Source organism: Hemibagrus wyckioides, linkage group LG21 (genome assembly GCF_019097595.1).
Source record: "Hemibagrus wyckioides isolate EC202008001 linkage group LG21, SWU_Hwy_1.0, whole genome shotgun sequence".
NCBI lineage: Eukaryota > Metazoa > Chordata > Actinopteri > Siluriformes > Bagridae > Hemibagrus > Hemibagrus wyckioides.
Genome location: NC_080730.1, coordinates 20,253,735 through 20,274,557, shown reverse-complemented (window position 1 = coordinate 20,274,557; position 20,823 = coordinate 20,253,735). Strand labels below are relative to the sequence as shown.

Genomic DNA, 20,823 nt, shown 5'->3' with positions numbered 1-20,823 from the left:
AAATCTAATCAGATAGATAGATAGATAGACAGACAGACAGACAGACACAGAGAGAGAGAGAGAGACAGACAGACAGACAGACAGACAGACAGACAGACAGATAGATAGATAGATAGATAGATAGATAGATAGATAGATAGATAGATAGATAGATAGATACATAGATTTAGTGAGGAGGTGAAGATGTATAAACTGCATATTAGTATAGATAATAATAATAATAATAATAATAATAATAATAATAATAATAATAATATTTATCATCATCATCATCGAAAAGAACCATTCTTCTTCTTCTTTACAAATTACAACCTTTATTTTTTAGACACACCCTCCCCTCTCCCGTGTGTGTGTGTGTGTATGTGTGAGAGAGTCAGGCTCTGGACATCCGGGTCCTTGCTTGCTCAGATTCAGGTGGTCCTATAGGGGCGCTGCGCTCGAGACACCGTGGGAGCGAGCGCGGATCTAGGGCGCGTGCGGGCGCGTTCCCGCTTGTTTGCGTGCGCGCCGCCGCTCGGCCCTTCCCGTGCTCCGCCGTTCTGCTCGCTCGTCGCCGGATCGTCGGGTTGTGGTGGTGGTGGTGGTGGTGGTGATGATGAGGATGATGATGATGATGATGATGATGATGATGGCGGAAGCGGAGCTGCGCTGACTCTCGCGCTCTCTCGCTCTCTTTCTCTCTTTCTCTTTCCTTTAATTTATTCTCGTTGTTCGTCCGTCGGTGAAAAACCGTCGACCGAACGGGCCGCGCCGTGTGTGTGTGTCTCTCTCGCGCTCTCTCTCTGTCTGTCTCTCTGTCTGTCTCTCACTCCGTGTCGGTAAATGGGGAACGAGGCGAGCCTCGAGGGAGAGGCGGGCCAGCCGGGAGCCGCTTCCGCTTCAGCACCGCCGCGCGCTGGACAGCTCAGCGAGCCGAGCACCGGAGCGCGCGCAGCACCCGGGCCGGGACCGGACAGGTATGAGCGGCATTTCCACGCTTTTCTGCGCGGCTGCACTGCGTCTCTACCGAACACACATCTGGGCTTATAACACACACACATACACACACACACAAACAATAACAACTGAAAGATGACCGCTAGCTTTTTATCGGAACTCCACTAAGACGGAATGATCTTAGCACATAGTCGAGTGTCAGGAATGACAGCGTGCTCGAGCCCTTCACACACACATGCTAGAACTAAATCAGCTGTTAATGATGTTACCAAGAGCAGTTCCGCTTTCAGCAATCAGATGATCAATGTGCTGTACATGATAGCAGCCATGTCCGTGAAGCCACAGCACTGCTGCTGTCACAGGAACTGTCTGCATGAATAATGCCATCAGTCGCTTTTCATAACCACATTCACTCAAACACAGCAGCAGTGTGTCCACCACGGAGTCCAGTCGAGCTCCAAATGAGCTACAGACATGTATATGCAGCAATGATATATGAACATATATATCCCTTTAATGTATACTAACATGTAATAACATGTAGCACATATAAATACAGTGTACACAATATTATTGCAACAATATTACTCTCATTTGCTTATTATTATTATTATTATTATTATTATTATTATTAATGACTGTATTGCATTTCCACAGCAGTCTCATAAATAACCAGCCTGATACGCATTATAACAGCATTTGTTCAGTCCACTGTAAGTGTCCAGTAAGAACAGAGTCGCATATTATCTGACTTTTAATACTCCTGCAGTGACAATAAAGTCAGGAGCTTTTTATCCTGTAACGAGATTGATAACATGATCCCTACATTTTAATAAGGACCATGGTGACTGATATAGAGTAATAATTACTCCAGGATTAATACCTTTTGGTCAGTTCAGTATGTCCAGTGTGCTGACTACTGATCCTGAGATTTTACATAACTGCAGCTGAATATATATATTTTTTTATTTATATAGACGTTTTCTTACAGTTACAGATTTTGATATTCTTTTACTGATAATGATGCTTTTAATAATATAACTGTATGAAAATCTCTTGCTGAGAAGCGTGTGAGGTGTTTAAAGCGTGTGAAGTGTTTAAAGCGTGTGAAGTGTTTCCGGTCAGTGTTGGGTGTGTAAACCTCCACCCTGCTGAGTGAGAATATCTCTAAGCTGGAATGTTTGACCCGCTGACTCCGCTGTGACATGATGTGATGATATTTAATGTAGAAATCGATATGTGACTAACCTATCGTTTACCGTCTGCTTGTGGTCCAGCTGCTGCTAATCTGCAGACGCTGGTGATGTGGAGATCATCACTGCAGAAGTGTTATTATTGAGGATCTCCCTCTATACCTCGCTTTAAATGTACAAACTCGTTCTCTCCCACTCGGCTGTCTGTCCTTTCTCACCAGTACTCCATGTACGAACATTTCCTCCATTCATTTTGGTCGCTGTTGTTCCATACACACCTAGTGACTCTTTATGGCAATGTTCGCAGTATACTGATGTAGCCACACCCACAACACCTGAATATGTTTTTTTCCATTCAAACTGATCGGAAAATTTTATTCTGTTCCAAGTCGATTGATCCAAATTTAATCCTGATGAATGAACGAGGTTTGGACCGAAACCTTGAGGGGTGGAGCCACAAGGCTAGCTAGGGAAGGCCCACTGGGCGGGGCTAAAGGTGAAATGTTGTATGAGTTGTGGCTACAAAGAGTCCAAACTCTCCAGTCTTTATGTTTAGAGTGTGTGTATGTGTGTGTGTGTGTGTGTGTGTGTGAAATGTTCCAGTGTCCTGATGATTCCTGATGATTCCTGATGATTCCTGATGATTCCTGATTATACCCTCCATGTTTATAGCTGCAGCTTCTATTATTACGTTTCACTGTCATGCGTGTTAAAAGTCAAATGTGTGTGTGCTTGTGTGTGTGTGTGTGTGTTGGGCAGAGTGAGGCGTGATGAAGTGTTGCTGCATTAACTATTGATAAAATTATGATGAGGAGCCATTTGTTACACATGCAAGTGAAGAATCTTACCACCACCACCACCACCACCTCTCTCTCTCTCTCTCTCTCTCTCTCTCTCTCCCACACATGTTCATGTGCCTGTTTTCGAGTTCTTAGTACTGAGAGCTACTCTTCTCGCCTCAAGCTCATTCTCTCTTTTACTGGAAAGCAGGCAGAAGAATCAGTGCTTTACGTTTTAGCACGAGCATCAAGCATTTCATCGTCATTACCTTCATCTCACTCTTTCTCCTTCTCTCTGTCTCCTGGATTCTCTCTCCCTCTCTCTCTCTCTCTCTCTCTCTCTCTCTCTCTGTCTCTCTCTCTCCCTCTCTTTGTGCAGAGAAAAAAAAAAGTTCTGTTCATGTTTCTCTGCATGATCCTGCTGAAACACTATCTTTACTGAGTGTATAGCTGCAGCCCTAAGAGTGTCTGTGTGTGTGTGTGTGTGTGTGTGTGAGAGAGAGAGAGAGAGAGAGAGAGGGTGAGAGGCCTATTGACAGGCAGGAGGCAGGTGGAGGCAGATTTCACGGATCACCAGGTTTTCCCACGAGTCCAGACCATCAGGTCTCTCGCTGGCTCGGCCTCACGCTAACACACATCATGTTTAAACTGAAATGCACATTTCTAATACACACCACACCTCCTCTTTAACACACACACACACAATCTCAGAGTCTCAGTGTGCTGGAACATGTGAGCAGCTCTGGGATGAAGGGGATTGTGGCGCCGGTTAGACCCCAGTAACCACAGGCACTTCCATGTGTAGAGACTCAGACGTGTCTCCTTTTAGTCAGAGTAAAAGCAGAGCTCTAGTTCAACACCACCCTCTCTCTCTCTCTCTCTCTCTCTCTCTCTCTCTCTCTTCTATCATTTCTTTTCTCCTTCTTACGCTTGAGATGCCCACTGAATTCGGCGGATGATCTTTAGAAGGCAGTAGTTGGCTAGTCTTTACAGCATCGTGCTCATGTCCTCGCTAACAGGCACCTTCTGTTCAGTGTGTCCAGGCTTTTATCCTCCCAGGACATGCCAGTATAATGCTGTGGATCAATGTTTCTGTGCAGGTTTCCCATATTCCCAAGACCCTGGGCTCCTAATTCTAGGGGTCCCTCATTCAGATGGTGTTATTTTCTCTCCATGTTCACTACGACTGTATGCTTTTGCGTTAAAATGTTCCTGATGTTTGAAACCTGAAGATCTTGCACTCCTCCTTTAGAGAGAGTTCCTAACAGACACTCGTCTGTAGGTCCAAAGGTTACCTTTAAGGGCTCTGAATATTTTAAGTCTCGTCATCACCGTACAGAGATTAAAACATTGGAGACAGGAGAGAAGTGAGCTCTCCCTCTGCTCAGGATGTGCAGGAGATGGATCATGTGACACTCACTGGCTAATCGCAGGACAGCTGACCGATCAGCTGATCATCCACATGGCGGTGTGCTGTTATTAAAGGTGTTTGTGGTCATGTAAAATCTTCCTTCAGATGGCCAAAAGACAAGAAATCAGATGTCATTGATCGGTGGTAATCTGATGTGTAGTTCTCATGCTGGTTTAGAGGCTTTCTGATTGGTCAGAACCAGATGAGGGAGACGGGCTTGAGGCAAATCTATTTGGCTAAGCTGACGGTGGTGAAAAAAATGGTTCTGAGCATGCCTGTGGATGGGGGGGGGGTGTTGTAGAGAGCAGAGAAATGAAAGGAGATGAACTGATGGTTTATTTTTCTACACAGAGAAAGGACATCCAACATCATGCTGATAAAAGAGCAGGTTTCATAATGACACCACAATCCAATAAATGTCCATGAGCTCTCTCTCTCTGTGTCTCTCTCTCTATCTGTCTCTCTCTGTCACTCTGTCTGTCTCTCTCTGTCACTCTGTCTGTCTCTCTGTCTCTGTCTCTGTCTCTGTCTCTCTCTCCCTCTCTGTCTGTCTGTCTGTCTCTCTCTCTCTCTCTCTCTCTCTCTCTCTCTCTCTCACATCTCTGTCATCTTTCATGGTCACGCTTTTTGGCCTCCATCAAACCCCATTCATTACCCCTCTAACACTGGGTAGGATCGAGTCCCGTCTGAGTGAAGTCACCCTGAACAGGCGTATAGCTACATGTCTGTTGGTAAAGTGAGATGAAAGTGAGCCAGACACACACACACACACACACACACATGATGAGGTGTGAAACAGGACACTGAGGGATATACTGTTTTTCACACGCTTCAGTTTTCAGTATAAATCACTACCCACAAGTCCACTGTGGATGTGGGCGTGTCCCAAGCCATTGTTGAGACTGACAAGCACACAGGCCACGCCCATTCACTGAGACTGACAATCACACTGGCCATGTCTGCTGAACTGAGACTGACAAGCACACAGGCCACGCCCATTCACTGAGACTGACAATCACACTGACCACGCCTCCTTAACTGAGAATGACAAGCACATAGGCCACACCCCTTTCACTGAGACTGAAAAGCACACAGGCCACGCCCATTCACTTAGACTGACAAGCACACAGGTCACGCCCATTCACTTAGACTGACAAGCACACAGCCCACGCCCATTCACTTAGACTGACAAGCACACAGCCCACGCTCATTCACTTAGACTGACAAGCACACAGGCCACACCCATTCACTTAGACTGACAAGCACACAGCCCACGCTCATTCACTTAGACTGACAAGCACACAGGCCACACCCATTCACTGAGACTGAGAAGCACACAGGCGTGCCCCCTTTACTGACACTGATAAGCACACATACCATGCCCTCTTTACTGAAACTAATAAGCACACAGGCCACGCCCTCTTTACTGAAACTAATAAGCACACAGGCCACGCCCTCTTTACTGAAACTGAAAAGAACACAGGGCAGGCCCTCTTTACTGAAACTAATAAGCACACAGGCCACACCCTCTTTACTGAAACTGAAAAGCACACAGGGCAGGCCCTCTTTACTGAAACTGATAAGCACACAGACCACGCCCCCTTTACTGACACTGATAAGCACACAAAGCATGCCCTCTTTACTGACACTAATAAGCACACAGGCCACACCCCTTTACTGAGACAGACAAGCACACAGACCTTGCCGTCTTTACTGCAACATAGGCCACATCCCTTTACTGATGCTGATAATCACAAACCATGCCAAAAGGAGGAGAAACGTCTTGATAAACCAATGCATCCCTAACACACACACACACACACAGGTAGAAAGGAGTCTCTGGAGGACGAGTGAGCGCGACTTCTCTCCAGGAAGCAGCTCTATTTTTCCTGCTCAGCTCAGAGCGGTGAGGATAATAACTCTGAGCTCCTGGTCCGACTGAATCACTAGCCTGTATTTCCATGTGAGCAGCAGCAGCAGCAGCAGCAGCACTCAGGAGGATTTTTAAAGATTGATTCAGCTGCTGCTCTCTGTGCTGCTGCTGCTGTGGATGCGTGAAGTATGAAATCTCCACATGCTTTTGTGCAGCAGAAGTTAGCGCGCTCGCCAGCGGCAACATCGCAAAAGCAATCAGACCGCGATTGTGTCATGCAGCCACACGCGGATTAGCGGAGCATTTGCTAATTGCGTGCGAGCCGTGATGCGGCAGTCAGTCACGGAGGAGGAGGCGTAGTGCATCCACTCTTTATTTATTCAACATGAAGTGGGAGAAAAATAAAGAAGCAGGAATGTGATGAAACGGCAGAAATGGATTAAAAAGCTAGCAGCTAGCATTAAATCCTGGCGTGATGCTTCTCTCTGAAATGATTGTACAGGAGCTGAAGTTGTAGGCCGCGTGTCCAACACCACAACATGTCCACACAACATTGTCGCTTGGTTGCTAGGCAACAGTGCCATCTAAAGGCAGAGGTTAAAGTAGCTAATGAGGAATTAGCGCAGTTTGGTGCTGGAGGTATTTAGTGTCATGCTGGGATGCTAACACACTGATGCTAGCTACATACTGCTGACGTGCGCATTGTTTTATTATCCTGCGGTTGTTCTTTTGGAGTGAGAAGTCAAGAAGATTAATGTTTAAAGCGTTGAGAAGACTGTTGCTCGACAACTGTAAGCTTGCTAATAGTCGAGGGTGAGGATTATGCTAGCTGCTAATCCTTTTATACAGGCGGACGAAAAAGCATCAGAATCTTCAGGTTTTCCTCTGATGTGTTGCTAAAAAGTCTCTAAAATTGTCCCACTTAGCATCGAGCGCTAACACAACCAGCGGTCATATGGAGACACGGTAGAGGGTGACATTTGATGTGTGGAAACTTTGCTGTTATTTTACCTGAAATGCAGCTAGCAGAGTGTACGAGCTGACGTCAGAGTGTGTGCAGACTCGTCAGAAACGTCAACATTTACCAACATTTAGATATGGTGTTAATTCACTGAAAATGCCACCCTCACACTCCAGGATGGTGTTGTGCTAATGAACAATGTGTGTGTGTGTGTGTGTGTGAGAGGGAAAGAACTCTGTTCAGAACTCGACACTTCACATGACTTATTCATACAGACAACCGTGTTCTTAGAGAGATCGTTGTAGCTTATTCGTCCTGCTAGCTAACAGTGATTAGCATAAACTCTGTGATGCTGATCACACGCGACTGCGTGACTGCTAGTGGCATGCTTTCACTTTACACTTTATCTTATCACACGCTGTTCTGTTTGTGGTCCTCTGACATGAGGAAGAGTGCTGAAGCGGTTATGAAGGCAAGCGTTTCAGCTAGCTGATGAGCTAGCTGCTAGCACGCTAAGTCACACTGTAGAGTAAGATGAGCTAAAACTGACAAAGTTGTGCTCTTGTAGCTAACTAATGGTGATTAGCGTAAAACTGACAGATGCTAAACACACACACACACACACACACACACAGAGGTGACAACTAGATCTACATGCTTTGTGCATGGAAGTGTGTGTGGTGTATTTTAGAAGATCCTGTCACTGGTGTGTGTGTGTGTGTGTGTGTGGGTGTGTGTTGCAGTCTGCCACATGCCGGTGTTTCATCTGTACTGAAGCGGCACTAAAACTTTTAGACGGCAGGTGATGAGCAGATGAGCAAAATCCTTTACACACACACACACACACACACACACACTGTTCTAAGTCACTGACGCTGTCAGAGTTGTTTTGATTCTTGCTCACTTTTAGTCCTGTCACAAATCCCTCAGAGAAAGTATCAGTTTGTGTGTGTGTGTGTGAGAGTATTTGTGTGTATGTGTGTGTGTGTGTGTGTGTGTATGAGTGAGTGTGTATGTGTGTGTGTATGAGTGTGTATGTGTGTGAGTGTATGAGTGTGTGTGTATGAGTGTATGAGTGAGTGTGTATGAGTGTAGGTGTGTGAGTGTGTATAAGTGAGTGTGTGTGTATATGAGTGTGCGTGTATGAGTTTGTATGAGTGTATGTGTGTGTGTGTGAGTATTTGTGTGTGTGAGTGTTTGTGTGTGTGTGTGTGAGAGTATTTGTGTGTGTGTGTGTGGGTGAGTATTTGTGTGTGTGTGTGAGTGTTTGTGTGTGTGTGTGTGTGTATGAGTGTATGAGTGTAGGTGTGTGAGTGTGTATAAGTGAGTGTGTGTGTGTATATGAGTGTGCGTGTATGAGTTTGTATGAGTGTATGTGTGTATGTGTGTGTGGGTGAGTATTTGTGTGTGTGAGTGTTTGTGTATGTGTGTGTGTGTGTGTGTGTGAATATTTGTGTGTGTGTGGGTGAGTACTTGTGTGTGTGTGTGTGTGAGTGTTTGTATGTGTGTGTGTGAGTATTTGTGTGTGTGTGTGTATGTGTGTGTATGAGTGTATGAGTGAGTGTGTATGAGTGTAGGTGTGTGAGTGTGTATAAGTGAGTGTGTGTGTGTATATGAGTGTGCGTGTATGAGTTTGTATGAGTGTATGTGTGTATGTGTGTGTGTGTGAGTATTTGTGTGTGTGAGTGTTTGTGTGTGTGTGTGTGAGAGTATTTGTGTGTGTGTGGGTGAGTATTTGTGTGTGTGTGTGAGTGTTTGTGTGTGTGTGTGTATGAGTGTATGAGTGAGTGTGTATGAGTGTAGGTGTGTGAGTGTGTATAAGTGAGTGTGTGTGTGTATATGAGTGTGCGTGTATGAGTTTGTATGAGTGTATGTGTGTATGTGTGTGTGGGTGAGTATTTGTGTGTGTGAGTGTTTGTGTATGTGTGTGTGTGTGTGAATATTTGTGTGTGTGTGTGGGTGAGTATTTGTGTGTGTGTGTGTGTGAGTGTTTGTATGTGTGTGTGTGAGTATTTGTGTGTGTGTGTGTGTATGTGTGTGTGGGTGAGTATTTATGTGTGTGTGTGTGAGTGTTTGTATGTGTGTGTGTGTGAATATTTGTGTGTGTGTGTTTGGGTGAGTATTTGTGTGTGTGTGAGTGTTTGTATGTGTGTGTGTGTGAGTATTTGTGTGTGTGTGTGTGTGTGTATGTGTGTGTGTGAGTGTTTGTATGTGTGTGTGTGAGTATTTGTGTGTGTGTGTGTGTATGTGTGTGTGTGAGTGTGTGTATGTGTGTGTGTGAATGTTTGTATGTGTATGTGTGTGTGTGTATGTGTGTGTGTGTGTGTGAGTGTGTGTCTAATTGCTTTGCTAATCCAAACCATTGTGCTTTAATGGACAAACACAGTCTGTTCATTTACACAGTAACAAAAAATCACATGTAGTGACCAGAACACACACACACATGCACACACACACACATGCACACACACACACGCTCACACACACACACACACACACAGAGCTGTAAGTGAAGTCTTCTCTGCTGTGTTTTCTGTATTTGAATGGAAAAGGAGAAACAGTGTTGAGGAAGGCAGCAGTGGTTTTGATCTCAGCTCTGCCGGAGACGTTTCCACTCGTTTAAACCTTCCAGAACAAACACGTGAACGTGAGCACTCTGCGTTAGGCGCTACGTTATACAGCGTCTCATTTTGGCTTTTGTGAAGAGTGTCGCTACGTGAAGTTCAGACAGAAACACACTGGCTTCGAGCATCGTTCCTGCTTCAGGTTCCAGAGTGTGGAAATATCAGATGAGTTCATGCTGAGTGACGACGTCTGGAGGAACTTCATTTCATGTACAGCCTTCCTCTGGTGCTCGTCTTTGCAGCTTTCCCAGAATGCACTGCAGGCATACGATTATGGGTGTGGCCTCTGTGTGCGTCACTGAACATGAACTTATTGCTAATACACATCATATGCACATAACTCGTGACACTGGGGTGACTGAGTGACTGATTCACAGGGAATGAATCATTTCAGTGAGTCGAATGAATCAAATGATTCAGACTCAGTGAATCTGGCTGCTGAGTAACATCAGGACTGTGTGTTACACAAGTGTGAAATGATGCACAGGAGACAGGAGTGGACAGACGTTATGAATTCACACAGCAGGAAATAAGCAGCTGCAGCAACAAAATGTAGAAGAAATCCATTTTAGGGGAAAAAAGAGCCTCATGTTTGAGCCAGAATTTAATTTTGTTCAGACACGTTAAGCGCGTTGTGCTGCGGCTGAAATGAAGCGTCTGAAATCATATTTGTACATTTCACTTCCACTTGTGTTTATTTCTGGGCCGGGCGAGGCAGAGGCGGAGGTGGGAGGGCTGCCAGACCCGAATGTGTTCGGCGCACACGTTTCTCTCCGAACCTGATGAAATCGCCTTCATGCTCCATTTCAGCTCCCGGCTCCGACTGGCTTTTTCATTCCCGCTCGTTCTGTCGCCGCCGTTTTCCCGCTGAGTCACTCTTCCTCCTGGAGAAATAGTGATTTCAGCCATGGCGAGTCGGCATGCCGTTCACACGCCTGCACCTTCCTTCTCTTGCTTTGGGATTTCATTATCTCTTCTTGTGGACCAGGTTTTTTTTCTCTCTCTCAGATAATCTGTGTTTACGCATCTGAGAGAGAGAGAGATAAAGCAGCGAAGCACGTACTCCTGCACCCGGCCTTTCACTTCCTGTCACACCTGAGTCTGAATGTGTCAGGGGCAATAACAAGAGGCCACTCACTGCCTTGTGTGTGTGTGTGTGTGTGTGTGTGAGTTAATATTCTGTCCTGTGAACAGAGATCCTGTTTGTATTAATAGATTAATTAAATCTCTGTCACCTTTTAACTTCTAAGAGTGACATGTGTGAGCTGCAGGGGAGCTTTAATAGCAGCAGACATGACACCATGACACTGACACTATGACACTGTGACACCATGAAACAGTGAAACCGTGACACCATGACACTGTGACACCATGACACTGACACTATGACACTATGACACTGTGACACCATGACACTGTGACATCATGACACACTGACACCATGACACTGTGACACTGACACTATGACACTGTGACACCATGACACTGTGACATCATGACACACTGACACCATGACACTGACACTATGACAGTGTGACACCATGACACTGTGACATCATGACACACTGACACCATGACACTGTGATACTGACACCATGACACTGTGACACCATGACACTGTGACATCATGACACTGACACTATGACAGTGTGACACCATGACACTGTGACATCATGACACACTGACACCATGACACTGTGACACTGACACTATGACACTGTGACACCATGACACTGTGACATCATGACACACTGACACCATGACACTGTGACACTGACACTATGACAGTGTGACACCATGACACTGTGACATCATGACACACTGACACCATGACACTGTGACACTGACACCATGACACTGTGACACCATGACACTGTGACATCATGACACTGTGACACTGACACTATGACACTTTGACACCATGACACTGTGACATCATGACACACTGACACCATGACACTGACACTATGACAGTGTGACACCATGACACTGTGACATCATGACACACTGACACCATGACACTGTGATACTGACACCATGACACTGTGACACCATGACACTGACATCATGACACACTGACACCATGACAGACACTATGACAGTGTGACACCATGACACTGTGACATCATGACACACTGACACCATGACACTGTGACACTGACACTATGACACTGTGACACCATGACACTGTGACATCATGACACACTGACACCATGACACTGTGACACTGACACTATGACAGTGTGACACCATGACACTGTGACATCATGACACACTGACACCATGACACTGTGACACTGACACCATGACACTGTGACACCATGACACTGTGACATCATGACACTGACACTATGACACTTTGACACCATGACACTGTGACATCATGACACACTGACACCATGACACTGTGACACTGACACTATGACAGTGTGACACCATGACACTGTGACATCATGACACACTGACACCATGACACTGTGACACTGACACTATGACACTTTGACACCATGACACTGTGACATCATGACACACTGACACCATGACACTGTGACACTGACACTTTGACACCATGACACTGTGACATCATGACACACTGACACCATGACACTGTGACACTGACACTATGACAGTGTGACACCATGACACTGTGACATCATGACACACTGACACCATGACACTGTGACACTGACACTATGACAGTGTGACACCATGACACTGTGACATCATGACACACTGACACCATGACACTGTGACACTGACACCATGACACTGTGACACCATGACACTGTGACATCATGACACTGACACTGACACTATGACACTTTGACACCATGACACTGTGACATCATGACACACTGACACCATGACACTGTGACACTGACACTATGACAGTGTGACACCATGACACTGTGACATCATGACACACTGACACCATGACACTGTGACACTGACACTATGACACTGTGACACCATGACACTGTGACATCATGACACACTGACACCATGACACTGACACTATGACAGTGTGACACCATGACACTGTGACATCATGACACACTGACACCATGACACTGTGATACTGACACCATGACACTGTGACACCATGACACTGTGACATCATGACACTGACACTATGACAGTGTGACACCATGACACTGTGACATCATGACACACTGACACCATGACACTGTGACACTGACACTATGACACTGTGACACCATGACACTGTGACATCATGACACACTGACACCATGACACTGTGACACTGACACTATGACAGTGTGACACCATGACACTGTGACATCATGACACACTGACACCATGACACTGTGACACTGACACCATGACACTGTGACACCATGACACTGTGACACCATGACACTGTGACATCATGACACTGTGACACTGACACTATGACACTTTGACACCATGACACTGTGACATCATGACACACTGACACCATGACACTGACACTATGACAGTGTGACACCATGACACTGTGACATCATGACACACTGACACCATGACACTGTGATACTGACACCATGACACTGTGACACCATGACACTGTGACATCATGACACACTGACACCATGACAGACACTATGACAGTGTGACACCATGACACTGTGACATCATGACACACTGACACCATGACACTGTGACACTGACACTATGACACTGTGACACCATGACACTGTGACATCATGACACACTGACACCATGACACTGTGACACTGACACTATGACAGTGTGACACCATGACACTGTGACATCATGACACACTGACACCATGACACTGTGACACTGACACCATGACACTGTGACACCATGACACTGTGACATCATGACACTGACACTGACACTATGACACTTTGACACCATGACACTGTGACATCATGACACACTGACACCATGACACTGTGACACTGACACTATGACAGTGTGACACCATGACACTGTGACATCATGACACACTGACACCATGACACTGTGACACTGACACTATGACACTTTGACACCATGACACTGTGACATCATGACACACTGACACCATGACACTGTGATACTGACACTATGACACTTTGACACCATGACACTGTGACATCATGACACACTGACACCATGACACTGTGACACTGACACTATGACAGTGTGACACCATGACACTGTGACATCATGACACACTGACACCATGACACTGTGACACTGACACTATGACAGTGTGACACCATGACACTGTGACATCATGACACTGACACTGTGACACTGACACCATGACACTGTGACACCATGACACTGTGACATCATGACACTGTGACACTGACACTATGACACTTTGACACCATGACACTGTGACATCATGACACACTGACACCATGACACTGACACTGACACTATGACAGTGTGACACCATGACACTGTGACATCATGACACACTGACACCATGACACTGTGACACTGACACTATGACACTTTGACACCATGACACTGTGACATCATGACACACTGACACCATGACACTGTGACACTGACACTATGACAGTGTGACACCATGACACTGTGACATCATGACACACTAACACCATGACACTGTGACACTGACACTGACACCATGACACCGTGACATCATGACACACTGACACCATGACACTGTGACACTGACACTATGACAGTGTGACACCATGACACACTGACACCATGACACTGTGACACTGACACTGTGACACCATTACACCGTGACATCATGACACACTGACACCATGACACTGTGACACTGACACTATGACACTTTGACACCATGACACTGTGACACCATGACACATTGACACCATGACACTGTGACACTATGACACCATGACACTGTGACACCATGACACTGTGACACCGTGACACTGATGCATCCTGATGTGATTCTGATTCAGCATTATGATTCTTTGGCCTTGGAGAATAAACTGCATTCTGATTCATCATGCTGCTATTCCAAATGAATAAAATGGTTCATTTTATGCATGATTGTGATTCAGTATTCTGATTCCCTGAGGTTGTTGAAGAAAAGTGATTCTGATTCAATATTTTAGTGGTACCGAAACCCGGGAGCTCGACGGGCCAGCTGTTTGTGTGTGTGTGATGTGTGGGTGTGTGAGACTTTTGCTCTCCTGTCTAGTCCTGGGTTTCACCAAAACTTAAATATATCTAATATGAATGGACATGATTATTTAACTTCTGTGGATAAAAGTGATTCTGATTCAGTACACTGATTCCCCGAGTCTGGCAAATAAAATGTATTGTGATATGACTCCGTGCTCTGATAGTTTCTGATTCTGATTTAGTATCATGACTCTGTATCATGATTCTGATTCAGTATCACAACTCTTTGGCTTTAGAGAATAAACTTGATTCTGATTCATCACGCTCTATTCCAAATGAATAAAATGGTTCATTTTACACATGATTCTGATTCAGTATTCTAATTCTGTTAGTCTGTTGGAGAAAAGTGATTCCGATTAAATTTCTGATTTCCTTTTTGTTTCTTGTTTTCTTTTTTACAGTATACAAGGCAAACCCCCCCCCACAGACCCCAGTAATGGGCCCAAACCAGGGGGGTCGGGTGGTGGCGTCCTGGATCAGAGCCACTCCCCCCGTAAGAGCCCTCAGGGGGATGCTGGTGGCCCGAAATCGCCTTACTCTTTGCCGCAGATTGCCCCTATGCCCAGCAGTAAGCTGTGTCCAGTGTGTAAGACAGCCGACCTGACGGGCGTGACAGACGGACAGCCCAACTGCAACACGTGTACACAGTGTCGCACCACCGTGTGTAACCAGTGCGGCTTCAACCCCAACCCACACCTCACAGAGGTAAGTGTTCAGCAGCTTTAACCCTCTCCTCTCTGTATCACTGTACCTCATCTCCACTGAGGCCAGATTTAATGGTCATCTCTTCACAACTAACACCGGCCGATTGTTTGTACCTGCTCGTCTCCTCACATGTTAGCGCTCGCTATCTGCTAATTCTGCTGATGTAGAAAATAAAAGATAAAAGATGTCACCAGTCACACAGAGTGGAGTAGCTGAGACCAGAGAGAGAGAGAGAGAGAGAGAGAGAGAGAGATAAAGAGCCTGACAGATAACAGATAGAGAAAAAGAGTGAGGATGACAGAGGAAAAACGATAAAGAGACCACTGAGTGACCTCGCCGCTCCATGGAGGAGGTACAGCCACTGCTCTGGAGATCATGGGGGGAATCCAGACGGTGATAGATGTGTTATATGCATTAAACAGTTCTTTTGTGCCTCCGTCACCACATTCTCTCACTGTCTCTGCGGAGAAAAGTGCAGAAAAGATCCTGGACACGTGTTGTGTTCTGGACGCCATTTATTTCAACAAACATCAAAACCTTCAGTGTGTGATTAGTGCATGCTAGTTTACTGGGATTAGTATGATACTATAGATGTGACCCTGTGCTGGCAGGTACTGTCGACAACTAAATACCATAGCTAGCTGGCTAATGAAGGCCTCGTGGCTAGCATAAACTAGCTAAGTATCCTGCGTTTGTGATGACGGGGAAGTCAAGACCTCAGGGGGTCTAAGTGTAGGAACAAACAGATGATCACACTAAACTAGCGCTTTCTAGCTTTCACTGACTCGTAACTAACAGGTTCTAACTCATGCTTATGTTTAGTGTTTTAATTTTAGTACTGTGTGCTGCAGCATTCTGGAATGACATCACAGAGCCGCGGCATCACACGGTGACGTCGCGTTACTTTAACCAGTGAGTCTCAGACACACAAGTTCCGCCCACTGGCTTATTAAATATTCTACAATCTTCCTGTGTTTACTAGAGCGAGCAACGAAATGACGTGGAGCTGCGCTTTCACTAAAAGAAACCAAACTGAATCAGACAGTAGACCTTTCTAACACACACACACACACACACACACAAAGTGAGGGGGGTGAGAGAGAGATAGAGGAGTCTGTGTGTGACAGATGAGGATGAAAGAAGACACAACAGCTCTGAGAGAGAGAGAGAGAGAGAGAGAGAGAGAGAAATCAATGTTTAAGGGGGGAAAGTGTGTGTTTCTGTGTGTGTGTGTGTGTGTGTGTGTGTTAGAGAGAGAGAGAGAGAGAGAGAGAGAGAGAGAGAGAGAGCAAGAGTAAGGGGAAATTAGGATGAGAGAAGATGGGCAGGATGAGAAGAGCAAATAGAGAAGGGGGAGAGAAGGGGACTGGTAAAGGCAACAGAATGAGTGAGAAAAGAGAGAGAGAGAGAGAGAGAGGGAGCGAGAGAGAGAGAGAATGAATAGGTGTAAGAGAGAGAAAGAAAAAATAAAAAAGTTGGGGTAAAAGAGATGGATGATATTAAAATGTCGATGCAAGTTAAATTTAGTGGGTAGAAAGAGAGAGAGAGAGAGAGAGAGATGTGGACACACTTCAGTGGTCTTCCCTACAGCATGCAGCACCTCGAGCACTCAGCCACAGGGCCAGTCTCTATTTATAGATCTTCTTGCAATCCTCCACCACTCAGAGTGGGGGGGGGCAGTGTGTAAGGGGTAATTAGAACGAGAGAAGATGGGAAGGTGTAGGAGAGTGCAAAGAGAGAAGAGGACTGTAAATAAATGAGACAGAAAGAAAGAAAGAAAGAAAGAAAGGAAGAAAGAAAGGAAACATGACAGCGGTTGTTAACATTTTAGAAGCACACTTAGAACTAGTTCTTTTTCTGACCAATCCGAGAGCAGAATGTGATCATGTGACTCAGCAGTGCGTTTGCTGGACTGGAACTGCTGTGCTGAAATTCAGGCAGAATGAAGATGTGTGAAGTGAGAGAGAGAAAAAACGAGTGGGGAGAGAGAGAGAGAGAGAGAGAGATTTAGGATGAGAGGAGACAGAGGAGGAGGTCTGATACTGAGAGTCACGCTCACTCTGCAGTTCTGTGTGTAATCGTGTGTGTTGTGTGTGTTGTGTGTAATCGTGTGTGTTGTGTGTGTTGTGTGTAATCGTGTGTGTTGTGTGTGTTGTGTGTAATCGTGTGTGTTGTGTGTGTTGTGTGTAATCGTGTGTGTTGTGTGTGTTGTGTGTGTTGTGTGTAATCGTGTGTGTTGTGTGTAATCGTGTGTGTTGTGTGTGTTGTGTGTAATCGTGTGTGTTGTGTGTGTTGTGTGTAATCGTGTGTGTTGTGTGTGTTGTGTGTAATCGTGTGTGTTGTGTGTGTTGTGTGTAATCGTGTGTGTTGTGTGTAATCGTGTGTGTTGTGTGTGTTGTGTGTAATCGTGTGTGTTGTGTGTAATCGTGTGTGTTGTGTGTGTTGTGTGTAATCGTGTGTGTTGTGTGTAATCGTGTGTGTTGTGTGTAATCGTGTGTGTTGTGTGTGTTGTGTGTAATCGTGTGTGTTGTGTGTAATCGTGTGTGTTGTGTGTGTTTTTTGTGTATTCGTGTGTGTAATTGTGTGTGTGTTGTGTGTGTAATTGTGTGTATTATGTGTGTTTTTTGTGTAATCGTGTGTGCTGTGTGTAATCGTGTGTGTTTTGTGTAATCGTGTGTTGTGTGTAATCGTGTGTGTTGTGTGTAATCGTGTGTGTTGTGTGTAATCGTGTGTGTTGTGTGTGTTGTGTAATCATGTGTGTTGTGTGTAATCGTGTGTGTTGTGTGTGTTGTGTGTAATCGTGTGTGTTTTGTGTAATCGTGTGTGTTGTGTGTGTTGTGTGTAATCGTGTGTGTTGTGTGTTTTGTGTGTAATCGTGTGTGTTGTGTGTGTTGTGTGTAATCATGTGTGTTGTGTGTAATCGTGTGTGTTGTGTGTGTTGTGTGTAATTGTGTGTGTTGTGTGTGTTTTTTGTGTATTCGTGTGTGTAATTGTGTGTGTGTTGTGTGTGTAATTGTGTGTATTATGTGTGTTTTTTGTGTAATCGTGTGTGCTGTGTGTAATCGTGTGTGTTTTGTGTAATCGTGTGTTGTGTGTAATCGTGTGTGTTGTGTGTAATCGTGTGTGTTGTGTGTAATCGTGTGTGTTGTGTGTGTTGTGTAATCATGTGTGTTGTGTGTAATCGTGTGTGTTGTGTGTGTTGTGTGTAATCGTGTGTGTTTTGTGTAATCGTGTGTGTTGTGTGTGTTGTGTGTAATCGTGTGTGTTGTGTGTTTTGTGTGTAATCGTGTGTGTTGTGTGTGTTGTGTGTAATCATGTGTGTTGTGTGTAATCGTGTGTGTTGTGTGTGTTGTGTGTAATCGTGTGTGTTGTGTGTGTTGTGTGTAATCGTGTGTGTTGTGTGTAATCGTGTGTGTTGTGTGGGTTGTGTGTAATCGTGTGTGTTTTGTGTGTTGTGTGTAATCGTGTATGTTGTGTGTGTTGTGTGTAATCGTGTGTGTTGTGTGTGTTGTGTGTAATCGTGTGTGTTGTGTGTAATCGTGTGTGTTGTGTGTTGTGTGTAATCGTGTATGTTGTGTGTGTTGTGTGTGTTGTGTGTAATCGTGTGTGTTGTGTGTAATTGTGTGTGTTGTGTGTGTTGTGTGTGTTGTGTGTAATCGTGTGTGTTGTGTGTAATCGTGTGTGTTGTGTGTGTTGTGTGTAATCGTGTGTGTTGTGTGTGTTGTGTGTAATCGTGTATGTTGTGTGTGTTGTGTGTGTTGTGTGTAATCGTGTGTGTTGTGTGTAATCGTGTGTGTTGTGTGTGTTGTGTGTAATCGTGTGTGTTGTGTGTGTTGTGTGTAATCGTGTATGTTGTGTGTGTTGTGTGTAATCGTGTGTGTTGTGTGTGTTGTGTGTAATCGTGTGTGTTGTGTGTGTTGTGTGTAATCGTGTGTGTTGTGTGTGTTGTGTGTAATCGTGTATGTTGTGTGTAATCGTGTATGTTGTGTGTGTTGTGTGTGTTGTGTGTAATCGTGTGTGTTGTGTGTAATCGTGTATGTTGTGTGTAATCGTGTGTGTTGTGTGTGTTGTGTGTAATCGTGTGTGTTGTGTGTAATCGTGTGTGTTGTGTGTGTTGTGTGTAATCGTGTGTGTTGTGTGTAATCGTGTGTGTTGTGTGTGTTGTGTGTAATCGTGTGTGTTGTGTGTAATCGTGTGTGTTGTGTGTAATCGTGTGTGTTGTGTGTGTTGTGTGTAATCGTGTGTGTTGTGTGTAATCGTGTGTGTTGTGTGTGTTGTGTGTAATCGTGTGTGTTGTGTGTAATCGTGTGTGTTGTGTGTAATCGTATCTGTTGTGTGTGTTGTGTGTAATCGTGTGTGTTGTGTGTGTTGTGTGTAATCGTGTGTGTTGTGTGTAATCGTGTGTGTTGTGTGTAATCGTGTGTGTTGTGTGTGTTGTGTGTAATCGTGTGTGTTGTGTGTGTTGTGTGTAATCGTGTGTGTTGTGTGTAATCGTGTATGTTGTGTGTAATCGTATCTGTTGTGTGTGTTGTGTGTAATCGTATCTGTTGTGTGTGTTGTGTGTAATCGTGTGTGTTGTGTGTAATCGTGTGTGTTGTGTGTAATCGTGTGTGTTGTGTGTGTTGTGTGTAATCGTGTGTGTTGTGTGTAATCGTGTGTGTTGTGTGTGTTGTGTGTAATCGTGTGTGTTGTGTGTGTTGTGTGTAATCGTGTGTGTTGTGTGTAATCGTGTGTGTTGTGTGTAATCGTGTGTGTTGTGTGTGTTGTGTGTAATCGTGTGTGTTGTGTGTGTTGTGTGTAATCGTGTGTGTTGTGTGTAATCGTGTGTGTTGTGTGTAATCATGTGTGTTGTGTGTAATCGTGTGTGTTGTGTGTAATCGTGTGTGTTGTGTGTGTTGTGTGTGTTGTGTGTAATCGTGTTTGTTGTGTGTAATCGTGTGTGTTGTGTGTAATCGTGTGTGTTGTGTGTGTTGTGTGTAATCGTGTGTGTTGTGTGTAATCGTGTGTGTTGTGTGTGTTGTGTGTAATCGTGTGTGTTGTGTGTAATCGTATCTGTTGTGTGTGTTGTGTGTAATCGTGTGTGTTGTGTGTAATCGTGTGTGTTGTATGTAATCGTGTGTGTTGTGTGTAATCGTGTGTGTTGTGTGTGTTGTGTGTAATCGTGTATGTTGTGTGTAATCGTATCTGTTG

General features: G+C 45.0%; 1 protein-coding gene across 2 annotated transcripts in view; it reads left to right on the top strand.

Moving 5' to 3' along the window:
- Positions 1 to 522: 522 nt before the first annotated feature.
- The window catches only part of bsnb (bassoon (presynaptic cytomatrix protein) b), a 78,549-nt gene continuing 58,248 nt past the window's right edge, over positions 523 to 20,823 (top strand). The window contains exons 1-2 of one of the 2 annotated variants that reach the window (XM_058374212.1): positions 523 to 956; positions 15,330 to 15,633. In XM_058374212.1, coding sequence (XP_058230195.1) covers positions 823 to 956; positions 15,330 to 15,633 — 438 coding nt within the window. In that variant the 5' untranslated portion in view covers positions 523 to 822. The remainder of the gene's footprint in view (positions 957 to 15,329; positions 15,634 to 20,823) is intronic. The other variant, XM_058374213.1, reaches the window with a different exon arrangement.